The 15,082-nt window shown below is 46.8% G+C and overlaps 1 protein-coding gene across 1 annotated transcript; it reads left to right on the top strand.

Moving 5' to 3' along the window:
* Positions 1 to 2,515: 2,515 nt before the first annotated feature.
* On the top strand, positions 2,516 to 14,635 carry TMEM14A (transmembrane protein 14A). Its single transcript, XM_049785242.1, has 4 exons — positions 2,516 to 2,591; positions 9,239 to 9,340; positions 11,689 to 11,776; positions 14,133 to 14,635. Exons 1-4 carry the CDS (start codon positions 2,522 to 2,524, stop codon positions 14,170 to 14,172), a joined length of 300 nt encoding a protein of 99 aa, XP_049641199.1. The 5' UTR covers positions 2,516 to 2,521; the 3' UTR covers positions 14,173 to 14,635.
* Positions 14,636 to 15,082: the final 447 nt, after the last annotated feature.

The following is a 15,082-nucleotide window of genomic DNA, read 5'->3' as shown; positions in this document are numbered from 1 at the left end:
AGGGGAGCAGGGTAAAGTCCTCTGTAGCTGTAAGCTGTTTAGTGCTTGCCACCATGCTCTAAAGCTTCAGAATTGAAATTCTTTGCTTCTGGCGGGGCCCATAACACTTGTTGGATGCTATCAATTGAGTCCATGTCAGCTGCCCACAAGTCACCGGTTGGACATTGCAGCCCTGAGTTAATACAGAACTTTCACAGGCTTAATGTGCGGCCTTTGGTCTGTTTGTTATTCTGTTCCCACATCTACAGCATCCCTAGGATAAATGCTTTAGTCAGTTTGGACAATTTTGGACTGTGGTAGGTTTCCAGCAGACAAGTCAATTTACGGTTCTCTTGCTGTCTATGTCACCTTCACCAAGTGGCTCAGCATTGCCGGAACCTGGTGGGTAGTCTGTGGTTTGAGGCTTTGAACCAGGTAAACCTGAGCTCAGACCTTGCATCCTGTTTAGGAGCCAGTTCCTAGTTTTCGTTGGCCTTTGGGCCACGCCCCAAAGGGGACGCTCAGGGATTACTCTCGGCTTGGACCATATGGGATCGAACCGCAGCCCCTCCTAGGTCAGCCGCGAGCGAGGCAAACGCCCTACGCTGTGCCACCGCTCCGGCCCCTGGAGCTGATTCCTCAGACAACTAAATGAACCCTCGGGACCTTAGTTCCCTCCCCCAGAAAATGGAGGTGTCTTAAGAGATCATGCGAAAGACCTAAAAACTAGCTATCAGTTCACACGATCCTTGAAGAAGGCACGTAGCTCTAAGCCGGGCTGTCTGGGTTCCCTGATAAACCTAGACCCACAGCCTCTGCAAGCCCAGCCCAGGAGGCAGGGGTACCGAGGCTCAGCCGTCGCAGACTAGCGGAGCCGTGGTGGGACCAGCGGCCCGGGAGGCTGCAGGGAGGTGGGCCGTGGCGCATGCGCGGGGCCCGCCCGGGAAGGCCGTGCCCGGAACCAGCGGCCCGGGCAGCGTGGGAAGGCATCGGAACGTCGGCGGGCGCCTCCGGAAAGCCGTGAAGTCGGGAAGCGCCGGTGGGGGCCCATTTCCGGGCACGGTGGCCGCGTGTTTTGCGCCTCCCTGTCCCGGGCTGCAGGTGAGCCGGACGTGCGTGCGTCCCATTGCAGGGACTTTCCTTACCCCGGATGCCTCCTGCCTAGACGCAGAAATAAGCTGGAAATAGAGCAGAGAACCTTGGAGAGATTGTTTTGTACCCGGGAGGAGTTTCCTCTGACGAATCCTTCTCGAGATCCTGAATTTTGCACCTTGAGCTGAAGAGCTGAGGGATTGGGTGGGTGGGCTCTTGGATCAGGCTTTGCTCTTCCTCTTCCTCTCCTCCACCACTTCTTTGGGAGAGGGGAGAGAGTCTTGCAAGCCCCAGGGAGTTCTAAGGTGCATGATTATTGCTCACCAGCAGGTGAAAATACTTTTAATATAGTAGTCTACGGAAAATCTCTGTATTTTAGAGGCCAAGGTTTTTATACTGAAGCAAGAGTTCATTTTGTCTTTTTCTTTACTCCCTAGGTGCTTCCTGGCCTTGCTGGGCATCACGTTTGCAACGGGGGTGGGGTGGGGCATGTGGTATGTCTTGCACATGGTGATTCATGCTCCCCAGACCTCATCCCTGCTGCCATCATACGCCTCTGACTTTCAGGTATGCACCTGGCAGGTTAAAAGGGAGCACAATTGCTCCTTACCGAATGGCTTTTTGTCAGAATTTGCTCCTGTGTCTTCGAGAATCCTGAATAGGATTTCAGTGGAATTACTTATATTCCAAGAACTTTGGATCTCATCTTCTGCTTTAATTCACAGTGGGACAGTAGTGTCATTCTAGTAATAAGTCAGAGGTCAGTTGGGCGTCATTTGGTTTTTCAGGGCTTCACCGCATTGGTTAGGTGTATCTGTGTCTGCCAGCTCAGAAGCACTGTTTCCTTACAAACCTAGCGACAAAGTTAGGGTTTAAAGTGAATCTTTGTTTTCACTGACAAAGACCCATTGTTGCGCTTTTCAGTTGTATCGTGCTCACACTATACACAGGGGACAAGCCTGTTCAGACTGTAAAGATTGTAAGATGGAGTTGTTGGAGTGAAGGGTCTTGAAATAACAGCAATTTTCTCCAGACGAGATGGTACAGGCTGTAATGTATAAGGAAGGGAATTAGAAAGGTAATATTTTGGGGTGTAGGCTCAGAGGGTGCGGAAAATGGAGTGGCTGCATTTGTGGTAGAGGATGTTTCAATCCCAGAAGTGAAATGTGAATGTTGCTAGGAAGACACTGGGAAATACATTCCTAGGAGAGTAACAGTTCTGAAGACAAAGAAAGGAGAGTCAGCCTGAGGTGGCTTCTGGGTGCATCTGAGCATTGTTAAGCTTGGGGGACAGTGACTGAGCATTGTAATAAGTGAAAATATAGCTGCCCCTCTTTTTTCATTGGGTTAAAGTACATAAGTTTTAAAATGATATGGGTCACATATAGTTTCTTGATATGCCAGTTCTTCCTGTTTTCTAAAATGTCCCTATCTGCTTGCTTTAGTAACAATGGACTTTATTGGATTTGGTTATGCAGCCCTTTTGACGTTTGGAAGCATCTTGGTTTATAAACGAAAGGGTAAGCCCAAGACAAGTTTGCTTTCATTTTAAAAAAGTTTACAAAAATACAAGGGAGGTGGCGGAGCAGTGGGCAGTGGTAGGTCATTTGCCTTGCGTGCTTCTAACCTAGGAGGAACTGCAGTTCAATTCCCCGGCGTCCCATATGGTCCCCCAAGCCAGGAGTAATCCTTGAGTGTCACCAAGTGTGTCCCAAAAACCAAAAAAAATTTTTTTTGGGAAGGGGCCAAACCTGGCAGTGTTCAGGACTTACTCTGACTCTTCACTCAGGGATGACTCCTGGCAGGGCTCAGAGGACTATATGGGATGTTGGGGATCCAACTGGGTCACCTGCAGGCAAGGCAAGAGCCCTTCCTATTTTCCTCCCTCCCTCCCTCCCTCCCTCCCTCCCTCCCTCCCTCCCTCCCTCCCTCCCTCCCTCCCTCCCTTCCTTCCTTCCTTCCTTCCTTCCTTCCTTCCTTCCTTCCTTCCTTCCTTCCTTCCTTCCTTTCTTCCTGCTACACCCAGCACTGCTCAGGGGTTACTCCTGGCTCTGCACTCAAATTGCCACTGGCAGGCTCAGGGATTGTATGGGATGCTGGGAAGGGAATCAAATCATACACCATTCATTCTGGGTTGGCCTGGCCGCATGCTAGGCGAATGTCTTACAGCTGTGCTATCTCACCTCCCCCCCCCCTTTGTTTTATTTCTCTAGTCCCAATAGTTTATTTTGTTTTAAGGTAGAATTATTTTCAGTCATGATATCTTAATTTTTCTATTTTTATATTAATGTAAAAATAAATATTTTATGAAGTCATATCTCAAACAGCTACATTTGTGGATTTGAATTTGAGTGAAAACATTGAAAACATTATTTATTTTGGGACTGGATAGATAGCATGGAGGTAAGGAGTTTGCCTTTCATGCAGAAGGTCAGTGGTTCAAATCCTGGCATCCCTGAGCCTGCCAGGAGTGATTTCTGAGCATAGAGCCAGGAGTAACCCTGAGCACGGCCAGGTGTGACCCAAAATCCAAAAAAAAAAAAAAAAAGATTATTTATTTTGCTTGCTATTGTGCTTTTTTTTTTTTTTCAGGCCACACCCGTTTGATGCTCAGGGGTTACTCCTGGCTTAGTGCTCAGAAATTGCCCCTGGCTTGAGGGGACCATATGGGATGCTGGGGGATCGAACCGAGGTCCTTCCTTGGCTAGCGCTTGCAAGGCAGACACCTTACCTCTAGCGCCACCTCGCCAGCCCCGCTGTTGTGCTTTTGGACTACACCAAATGCTCAAGACTTCTAGCTGTGCACTCAGAAAATACTCAAGTGGTACTCAGGAAACCGTATAGAATGCTAGAGATCAAACTCAGATAGGCTACATGCAAGGCAAATGCCCTATAAGTAGTACAAATAAAGTTTGTTTCCTAAACTGCCTTTAAAAAAGGGCTTATGGGCCCGGAGAGATAGCACAGCGGCATTTCCCTTTCAAGCAGCCGATCCAGGACCAAAGGTGGTTGGTTCAAATCCCGGTGTCCCCAATGCCTGCCAGGAGCTATTTCTGATCAGACAGCCAGGAGTAACCCCTGAGCAACGCCGGTGGCCCAAAAACCAAAAAAAAAAAAAAAAAAAAAGGACTCAGTTTAAAAATCTTGATTGTCAGAATTTATAAAGAAGAACTTTGTCGTCATTAGTGTCAAAATTCTTATATCCCAGAATGCAAAAGAACATTGGGACAGCTGGAAAGAGGGACGAGAAACAAATAAGAGAAAAACAGAATGTTTATGTGTGGGGCCAGAGCAATAGTCCAGCAGGCAGGGTGTTTGCCTTGCATGCTGCTGACCTGAATTTGATCCCTGGCATCCCTATGGTTTCCCCCCCCCCCCCCAGCACTACCAGGAGTAATTGTCTTTTTCCTTCTTTAGTCTTTTTTTTTTTTTTTGGTTTTTGGGCCACACCCGGTGGTGCTCAGGGGTGATTCCTGGCTGTCTGCTCAGAAATAGCTCCTGGCAGGCACGGGGGATCATATGGGACACCGGGATTCGAACCAACCACCTTTGGTCCTGGATTGGCTGCTTGCAAGGCAAACGCCACAGTGCTATCTCTCCGGGCCCTCCTTCTTTAGTCTTTATTTTATTTTTGTGCCACATCAGCAAGGGTGGCTCTACACTCAGGAATCACTCCTGGCGGTGCTCAGGGGGCCATATGGAATGCCAGGGATATAATCCAGGTTGGCAGCATGCAAGGCAAGTGTCTTACCGGCTGTACTATTGCTCTGGCTTCCCAGGAGTAATTTTTTTTTGTTGTTGTTGCTTTTTTTGGTGCCACACCCAGTGACACTCAGGGCTTACTCCTGGCTATGTGCTCAGAAATGGCTCATGGCTTGGGGGACCATGTGGAACACTGGGGAATTGAACCACAACTCCTTAGGTTAGTATGTGCAAGGCCAACGCCCTACAGCTTGCGCCACCACTCCAGCCCCCCAGGAGTAATTCTTTAGGCAAGAGTAACCCCTGAACATCGCTGGGTGTGACAACAAATCTCCACTCCCGAAAAGGATGTCTAAAGATTGTGTGTGTTAGAGAAGGGAAAAGGGGGTTGATAATACTAATCACCTTAGCTGAAGGGCTCTAGTTTGGAAGTTTTGATATCGAGGTACACAATCCCTCAACTTGCCATGTGATTTTGTTTGTTTGTTTTTTGGTTTTTGGTTTTTGGGCCACACCCGGCGGTGCTCAGGGGTTACTCCTGGCTATCTGCTCAGAAATAGCTCCTGGCAGGCACGGGGGACCATATGGGACACCAGGGTTCGAACCAACCACCTTAGGTCCTGGATCGGCTGCTTGCAAGGCAAACACTGCTGTGCTATTTCTCTGGGCCCTGCCATGTGATTTTGGAACCTCTGAGGCATTGTGTGTCCACAGAGGCTTCTACTTCTTGCAGCATCTTGTGGGGTAAGGACAATGGCCACAGGTCTGTGCATTCCTAAGTGCTGTTCTGGACATTGCTAGCTCAAATATGAGGGAACTAGCACTCATACCTCAATTCATGTAAGTTGTAACTCTGGAGCCTCACTTGTCCATGAGCCTGTAGGATGTGAGAATTCCCTGCAGTGTATGGTGTCACACAGGGCATAGTGCAGAGGAAAGGATTCAGGTCATTTTTGTTGCTGCTACCCAGCAGAAAGACAGAATACTTTGTTTCCCATCTCTACTTTGTGTCACATTCTAGGTTTTTCTTTTCTTTCTTCTTTTTCTTTTCTTTTCTTTTCTTTTTTTTCTTTTTTTGGTTTTGGGTCACATCCAGCCATGCTCAGGGTTTACTCCTGGCTCTGTGCTCAGATATCTCTCCTGGCAGGCACAGGGATCCATATGGGATGCTGGGATTCGAACTACTGTTCATCTTGGATCGGCTGCATACAAGGCAAAAATGCGCTACTGCTGTGCTATCTCCTCACTCACATTCTATGTTTCTAAGGCCCCCCCAAGGCCTTCTGACTTCTGTGTTCAGTGAAGCTTTCTGTTTAGGTAGAGCTTGAATCCCAGGTAGGAGACCCTCTGAAGGATAGTTAGGGGGCATAAAGTTGGGGACATTTATCAAAATGGTGATTAGGAGAGGTGATAGATCCAAATTCTAAACCAGTCTTGCTGCCCAATAGAAGGAGGGTCAAAGCATCATTTAACAGTATTGAAAACCACTGAACCGGGGCAGAGAGATAGCACAGCCGTAGGGCATTTGCCTTGCATGCTGAGCGCTGCCGGGTGTGACCCAAGAACCAAAAAAAAAGAAAAGAAAAGAAAGAAAATCACAATCAGGGCATTCAGAAATCGCCCTTGGCAGGCTGGGGGAAATTTTGGGATGCTGGGAATCGAACCGGGTCCCTCTTGGTCTGCCACATGCAAGGCAAAAGCCCACCACTGTGCTATGTCTCTGGCCCCCACAATTTTTTTTCTAAAAGGTTCAAAGCAAGAGACAGAGTACAGAGGGGTGAAGATGGAAGGGCAGTGGTGAGGAGGAGGTGATGCTGAAAATGACAGGATACCGTAATGGATGCTGAGCACCAGGCCTCTGTCTGCCCTCTTCCCACAAAGATATGCAGAGAAGTTGGTGATTGAGAAGCTGTTTGTTTTCTGGGCCAAAAAGGCTGTTCCTACTGCCAGTGATGGCCAGAGGGCTCCCCTCACTTTTTTCTTACTCCAGGACTGAAGCTGACCTCCAGTTCAAAATTAGGTCACAACAGCCCTCCTGAGAGGAGCCAGAGCAGAAGAGATTGCCAGCTAAATTTCCTTGCTTTGAGGGAACCTGAGTGCACCTCACATGTACCTTTAAACTTGTTTGGAAACCCTCTGTTGTATCCCCGCTGTGATGATATTCCTGAACTGCCTGGCAGATGGAACTCTGTAAAGCAACTGTCCGAGGGATTCTCCTTGAAGAGAAAGCTTGGGAGAACCCAGAGGTGGGGAAGGACAACATAAAGAGGAGTGTCATTGCCTGATGATCAGTGGTCACTTGATTCTGGGTTGTCCCTCTTCCCTCACAGAGAGCCCCAGTTAAGAGGGCTTTACTATCAACTACTAGTATCACCCATTGTGATGCTCTCAGGTACTCCTAATTCTCACTGTTTGTGTTTGACTTTTCCCTGGAGTCTTGCATCCCTGGCTGCCCACCTCTGTTGTCCTGGGCCCTGCCTCCCTGCACATATTTCAGTTCCTCTGTGGTCCTATATAAGCATTGTTAGAATGGAATGAAGGTCTCTGGTGGTCAGCCTCAGATCCATTCTTTCCCGGTCATCAACCTTGGGTCCTGGTCCTACTGGGAGGACATAAATTGACCCTTGCTAGCCAAGAGGGTTGGCACACTCTGCCAAGACCTCCCCCCCAACCCCCCACACACTCTTGCAAGCACTAAGGTGCAGATGTGGATGCCTGGTGTGTGTATGTATGTATGTATGTATGTATGTATGTATGTATGTATTTGTATGTTTTATAGCAGTGCTAACACTGACTGCAGTCTACATTTCCTATGGATATTTTTTTTTAACTTCATTTATTGATTGGTTTCTGGTCCACTCCCAGCGGCGCTCAGGAGTTCTTCCTGGCCCTGCATTCAGAAATCACCCCTGGTAGGCTGGGGGACCATATGAGATGCCAGGAATCAAATCGGGTCTCTCCCAGGTCGGCTGCATGCAACGCAAATGCCCTACCTCTGTGCTATCTCTCCATCCCTGTCCCCCCTGGATATTTTTTGTTGTTTCATTTGTTTCCTATGGTTAGCTTTTAAACAGAGGTTCTTTTTTAGGTTTGTATTTTGTATTGTTTTGAGGTCACATCTGACACAGTTCTCAGGCTACTCTTGACTCTGTGCTCAGGGGTCACTCCTGTAGTGCTTGGGGGACCACATAGGACGTCCTGAATTAAACCTGGGCCAACCACATGCAAGGCAAGCTCCGTACATAGACTATTATCTCTCCATTCCCAAATAGAGGTGTTACGACCTTCCCTGAAGATTTGGAATGGGAGAGATACTATCGGGTGGGTTTAGTGCCATGAAGCCTAGGTTACCTCCGGTTGGCAGGGTAACGGGTATGGCACCACTCCAGTGCACAGGAAGTGCTTGTGCTGGTCCGATGCTGGTGCATTTGTGGGTGGGTGAGTGGAAGGGTTGGGGGCTGGCTAGATGCCACCGTCCCCTAGTCCATCCCATATCTCCATTCTTCTCTGAATCTGGAGAGCTTTAATTTCACTTATTTCTTTGTATGGTGCCAGGGGTCAAAGCCAGGGCCACACATATGCGAAGTATGTGCTCTACCCCACCATCCTTTACCTGAGTCCTGATAATCTTTTGGCTTAATCTTACTTGAGAATAGTTTGTTTTTACTTTTTTGTTTGTTTGTTTGTTTTTGGGCCACACCCTCTGCTGCTCTGGGGTTACTGGTGGTTCTCTGCTCAGAAATCGCTCCTGGCAGGCATGGAGAACCATATGGGATGCCGGGATTTGAACCATCGTTGGTCCTGGGTCGACCACTTGCAAGGCAAAAACACCTTCCCGCCGTGCTATTTCTTTAGCCTCTTGTTTTTACTATTTACGACAGAACCATTGTTGGACTGCCACAGAACATTTCACTCTGTCTCTATGGACATTGCACCTGATTTTCATGATCACAACCCTGGAGTAAAAAGATGCAGATAGGAGCACAGCAAGGAGACGTGGGGGAGGGCATCAGTAAATCAGCAAAACTTTATCCAATTAGTGTGGAATCTTTCTCACAAGGCTTACTCTCCCATTCCCTCAATTCCTTTCCAACCTTTACATAGCTCTGGATCTTCTACATTATATTTCAGGTTTGGCCTAAAATGATCATTTTTCACTGAAATTCTCCATTAACAAGCCAACTCCTAATTAAGATGTGTTCAGGTTCAGTGCCCAGGTAGAAATATACTTGGAAAGAGTTGGAGTGCTAGTACAGTAGCTGGTAGAGCATTTGCCTTGCACACGGCCAACCTACTATGGTCCCCTGAATCCATCAGGAGTGATTCCTGAGTGCAGTCAGGAGTAATCTCTGAGCACTGCCAGGTGTGCTTCCCCCCAAATATTTGAAAGGGGACATTTTATACATGAGTCAAAAAAATAATCCCTCAGTGTTGAAGATCTTTCTGGGCCTGTGTTTCTTTGCAGGAGGTGTTCCATCTCTGATTGCTGGTGTTGGCATGGGCTTTCTGGCCGGCTGTGGAGCTTACCGTGTCTCCAATGACAAGCGAGACGTCAAACTGTCAATGTGTAAGTAGGCATTTTCCTTCTTACAGTGAGTAGATCTATGCTTTTCAGATGCTCTTCTGGTTTTGGGGGTGGGTGGGGCCACACCTGGCGGTGCTCAGGAGTTACTCATGGCTCTGTGCTCAGAAATTGCTGCTGGCAGGCTCGGGGGACCATATGGGATACCGGGATTTGAACCATCGTCCTTCTGCATCCAAGGCAAACGCACTACCTCCATGCTATCGCTCCAGCCCCCGATGGTGGTTCTAATCCCAGCATCCCGTATGGTCCCCCCTGCCTGCCAGGAGCAATTTCTGAGCACAGAGCCAGGAGTAACTCGAGCACTGCCATGTGTGATGCACCCTCTCCCCCCAAATAAGGAAGAAACAGCCTTGTATTCTCTCACTGGGTTCAAAAGTAGCTTTAGCACCTGTTTTATCTTGAAACTTGTTCTAAAAAAAAAACGAATTGTTTGAGATTGTGTCTAAGGGAGAAAAAGAAATGTGGTTAAAAAAATAAACAGGGGCCAGAGCAGTAGCACAACCAGTAAGGTGTTTGCCTTGCATGCAGAAAACCTGGGTTTGATTTCCAGCATTCCATATGGTCCTCTGAGCCTGCCAGGAGTGATTTCTGAGCGCAGAGCTAGGAGTAACTCCTGAGTCCCACCAGGTGTAGTCCAAAATAAAACAAAACAAAAAAATAAACAGGAACCACAGAGTTGGGGAATTTAGGGAGATAGTTTTGGGCCACATCTGACAATGCTGAAGGGCTATTCCTGGTGTGGTGCTTAGATGATCATTAGGTACCAGCAATTAAATACAGGTATCCTGCATACAGAGCATGTGCTGAGAGATAGACAGAGAGAGAGGGAGGGAGAGAGGAGGGGGAGAGGGAGGAAGAGAGGGAGTGAGAGAGAGAGAGAGAGAGAGAGAGAGAGAGAGAGAGAGAGAGAGAGAGAGAGAGAGAAAGAGAAAGAGAGAGAGAATCCCTTTGCTGAGCCACATTCCCAACTTACTCCTGGCTGACTGCTCAGAAATAGCTCCTGGCAGGCACAGGGGACCATATGGGACACCGGGATTTGAACCAACCACCTTAGGTCCTGGATCGGCTGCTTGCAAGGCAAACGCCGCTGTGCTATATCTCCGGGCCCCCCAGGTGATATTTTTAATAATTAAATAGGGTGAAGAATTAAGAGATACATTGTTCATTGTCACTTACTTTGTTGGGTATTTTTGGGTGGAAGGTTAGCACTAAGAATATCTGACAGTGCCCAGGATCACTCCTAGTGATGCTCAAGGCATCATATGCAGTGTGGAGATCAAACCACTTTCAGCTGTATACAAGACAAAATCCTGCTCCGCTCCTGTACCATTCCTCCAGCCCTCCATTGTTGTTTTTTTCTTAAAGTACATCTAAATTGTAAATCAGTGCCCAGATCTTTTTTTTTTTTTGCGTGCCCAGATCTCTTATATAAAATCATCTATAGGCTTACAAAAGGCTGGTATGATACTTTCCAACAGCAAAATTGTTGATATTTCGTTCCTAGGCATAAAATTTTCTCCAGTGGAATTCTATACAACAAAACAGTCCATTTCTTAGCATTCTCTTATTTGTAAAATCTTACTCTAAAAAGAGATACTGATTATCTTTCCCTCAATTCAGTTAGCTAAGTGTCCCTGAGGGTCCAGGTGTACTTACTACCTCAGGATTCTGAAGAAAATTGAAGAAGAGAATTGATTAATTGAATTTCTTCGAGGAATGTTCAATAAATTGAAACAGGCCTATTTCAGGAATGGGGTTTAACATGCTTATTTACCATTAAAACTTACATATTAGAAAAATATAGCAATTTTCCAAGGAAATACAATTTATTTTGTTTTGTTTTTTTTGGGGCCACACCCGGCGGTGCTCAGGGGTTATTCCTGGCTGTCTGCTCAGAAATAACTCCTGGCAGGCACGGGGGACCATATGGGACACCGGGATTTGAACCAACCACCTCTGGTCCTGGATCGGCTGCTTGCAAGGCAAACGCCGCTGTGCTATCTCTTCGTGCCCAGAAATACAATTTATACTTACACATAATAATTGATACATTAGAGAGCTGAAGTAGAGCCAAGGAGATGGCCCCAAGGTCAAACCCTGCATCTGATGGCCTCATAATTACCACTCGCACCACTGAACCTGGTCTGAGTATTGCTTAGAGTGGCACCTGAGACTCCTGAGCACACTTGGGAGTCTACCACACCACCACCACCCAAAAAAAGAAAAAACAGACAAAAAAGAGAAACATAAATAATATCTTCTCATGTTTCCCAAGTCAGCATTGATGACATGTTTGAAAACTCTGGTTGATGCCTTGGTTTGGTTTTCAGTTACAGCTTTCATCCTCACCACCATAATGGGTGTGAGGTTTAAGAGATCCAAGAAAGTCATGCCAGCTGGACTTGTTGCGGGTTTAAGGTAAGAAAAACTCTTTTTTTTTTCCGGGCCACACTCGTTTGATGCTCAGGGGTTACTCCTGGCTATGAGCTCAGAAATCGCCCTGGCTTGGGGGGGCCATATGGGACGCCAGGGGATCGAACTGCTGTCCTTCCTTGGCTAGCGCTTGCAAGGCAGACACCTTACCTCTAGCGCCACCTCGCCGGCCCCAAGGTAAGAAAACTCTTTTTTTTTTAGTTTTTGGGCCACATCTGGTGACGCTCAGGGGTTACTCCTGGCTATGAGCTCAGAAGTCGCTCCTGGCTTGGGGGACCATATGGGACACCGGGGGATCGAACCGCGGTCCGTCCAAGGCTAGCGCAGGCAAGGCAGGCACCTTACCTCTAGCGCCACCGCCCGGCCCCAAGAAAAACTCTTGCAATTGAAACTTTCCTCTGTCGTTTTGAACTCATAAAGTCACTTTAATTTGACAGGTCAAGGTCAAATTTTTAGCACTATAAGCTAGATAAAAACCCTCAAATATTGGTACCAGAGATATTGTAGTGCTTTGCCTGTGTGAAGTCCTGGATGTAGTCCCCAGTGCTGCATGATTCTTGTACCACCTTGTAGTCCCCACAGAACTAAAAAAAAATCTTCAAATAGTATTTGGTCGTTTGTCTTTTGGCTTGATATGCACTGGATTACATATTTTTTTGTTTTTGTTTCTGTGCCACACCCAACGGCACTTCGGGGATTACTCCTGGCTCTGAAATTGCTCCTGGCAGGCTTTGGGGACCATAATGGATGCCAGGAATCGAACCCAGGTCTGTCCTTGGTTGGCTACATGCAAGGCAATCGCCCTACCTCTACTATTGCTCGGCTCCAAGCCCTGGATTACCTTTTCTCTTTTTGCTTTTTTTTGTTTTTGTTTTTGAGCCACACTCAGTAATGCTCAGGGTTTACTCCTGGCTATGCGCTCAGAAATCGCTCCAGGCTTGGGGAACCATATGAGAAACCAGGGGATCGAACCGAGGTCTGTCCTAGGCTAGCAAGTACAAGGCAGAGACACCTTACAGCTTGCACTACCGCTCTGGCCCTGAATTACCTTTTTCAGATATACTTGCTGTTGCTTTAGAACACATGTATACACCTACTACAGATTAAAAATCAAAATCCCTTTTTTTCTCAGAATTTGCCGGATTGAGACAATAAATGTATTCATTTAAATACACTGGATCAGAGTTATAGCATAGGCAGTTACCTTGCACTCTGCTGACCCAGGACAGACCTGGGTTCGATCCTCGGCATCCAGTATGGTCCTCTGAGCCTTCCAGGAGTGATTTCTGAGCGCTGAGCCAGGAGTAACCCCTGAGTGCCACCCAAAAGTGTTTGTGTGTGTGTGTGTGTGTGTGTGGCCCCCCAAAAAAACAAACAAAAAATGTAGAGACCTAGTGATAGTACAATGGGAAGGGCATTTGCCTTGCACAAGGTTCAAAGTGATTTAATCCCCAGTTTCCCCTAAGCCCACCAGGACTGATTTCTGAGCGCCGCCAGGTGTGACCTCCCCCACTCCCCCCGAATAAACTAGAAAAAATAACTAGAGAGTAATATCAGTATTTGTGTATAATAAAGCTAAGGTAGACTAAAATATTTCAAACAGTAGTGTTTGTCCATCAGCCTTTTCCCAGTTAGCCATTTTCTTTTTACTTTTCTGTAGAATTTTCTAGTATAGCTATGTGTTTGGGGGGAGAGGTTTGATTAAAGAAGGCTGCTTCCTGATTTTAACCCAATTCTAAAAATGATAGTTGATGGAATCAGGTCAGGAAAACAAGACCCAGATTAATGAATTGTATATTAGATAGTAATGGTATTCCCCACTCCCCATCCCCTTACATTTCTCTTTGGTTATTTTTTTAAGCTGTTTTTCTTGACTCATTTTGGAAATTCTTCATGTTTCTTTTCTTTTTTTTTTCTTTTTTTTTTAGTTTTTGGGTCACACCTGGCGGTGCTCAGGGGTTACTCCTGGCTGTCTGCTGAGAAATAGCTCCTGGCAGGCACAGGGGACCATATGGGATTCGAACCAACCACCTTTGGTCCTGGATCGGCTGCTTGCAAGGCAAACACCGCTGTGCTATCTCTCCGGGCCCAATTCTTCATGTTTCCTCTAAACCTTTTTATCAAAGCTTCATGCCAGATTTGCAGAACAGCAAGCTCTGAAAGTCCTTATACAGAGCGCTGTTGTATCTGGGAAGTTAGATTACAGAGACAGTGAAATCACAGCTGTTCAGAAAGGTCTTGAAGATGGTGTCAAACAACTGTAGGATAGGCGGTGCACCCATCCTGTCTTATGTCATGTCATGTATGAATGATTCTTCCTTTTCCTTTTATTCAAATCCAGCCTCATGATGATCCTGAGACTTGTCCTACTACTGGTTTGAGAAGTCTAGAGGAATGGAAAATGAAATTCATGCCCTACTGCAGAGCGAAGAACATGCTCTTCTTTTTGGAAGCTGTGTTATAAAGGAAACATTTAGTATCTTATCAGAAACAGAAGAAATATTGTCATCTCTAAAATAAGGGAGAGATAGCATAGCGGTAGGGCATTTGCCTTGCATGTGGCCGACCCAGGAGGGACCTGCTTCGATTCCCGGCACCCATATGGTCTCCCAGCCTACCAGTGGTGATTTCTGAGTGCAGAGCCAGGAGTAACCTCTGAGCACCATGGGTGTGACCCAGAAACCAACCAACCAATCAATCAATCAATAAAGTAAAAAATAAATAAATAAAATAAACACTGCTGGGACCGGAGTGGTAGCACAGCAGTAGAGCGTTTGCCTTGCATGGGTCTAACCCAGAACGTGGGCTCGATCCCCAACATCACCTGAGCCAGGAGCGATTTCTGAGCACCGCCAGGTGTGCCCCCAATATAAATAAAATTAAATAAATGCTGCTTTATTTTTTTTGTTTGTTTTTTTGTTTTGTTTTATGTTTTTGGGTCACACCCAGCAGCACTCAGGGGTTACTCCTGGCTCTGTACTCAGAAATAGCTCCTGGCAGGCACGGGAGACATTATGGGATGCCGGGATTCAAAGCACCATCTGTCCTGGATCGGCTGCATGCAAGGCAAATGCTCTACTGCTATGCTACCACTCTGGTCCCAGCAGTGTTTATTTTATGTGTAATCTCTCCGGCTCCTGATTTAGAATTTCTATATTTTTATTTATTTATTTTTTTTGTTTTTTGGGCCACACCCGGCGGTGCTCAGGGGTGACTCCTGGCTGTCTGCTCAGAAATAGCTCCTGGCAGGCACGGGGGACCATATGGGACACCGGGATTCAAACCAACCAC

This window comes from Suncus etruscus, chromosome 12 (assembly GCF_024139225.1).
Source record: "Suncus etruscus isolate mSunEtr1 chromosome 12, mSunEtr1.pri.cur, whole genome shotgun sequence".
NCBI classification, from domain to species: domain Eukaryota; kingdom Metazoa; phylum Chordata; class Mammalia; order Eulipotyphla; family Soricidae; genus Suncus; species Suncus etruscus.
This window is presented reverse-complemented; position numbering and strand designations above follow the sequence as displayed.

Excerpts from the sequence above, each read along its gene's own strand:
- TMEM14A (XM_049785242.1), top strand. The coding sequence starts at position 2,522 with ATGGACTTTATTGGATTTGGTTATGCAGCCCTTTTGACGTTTGGAAGC. Across the intron at positions 2,592-9,238 it reads CTTGGTTTATAAACGAAAGG|GAGGTGTTCCATCTCTGATT; the intron begins GTAAGCCCAAGA and ends GTTTCTTTGCAG. Across the intron at positions 9,341-11,688 it reads AGACGTCAAACTGTCAATGT|TTACAGCTTTCATCCTCACC; the intron begins GTAAGTAGGCAT and ends TTTGGTTTTCAG.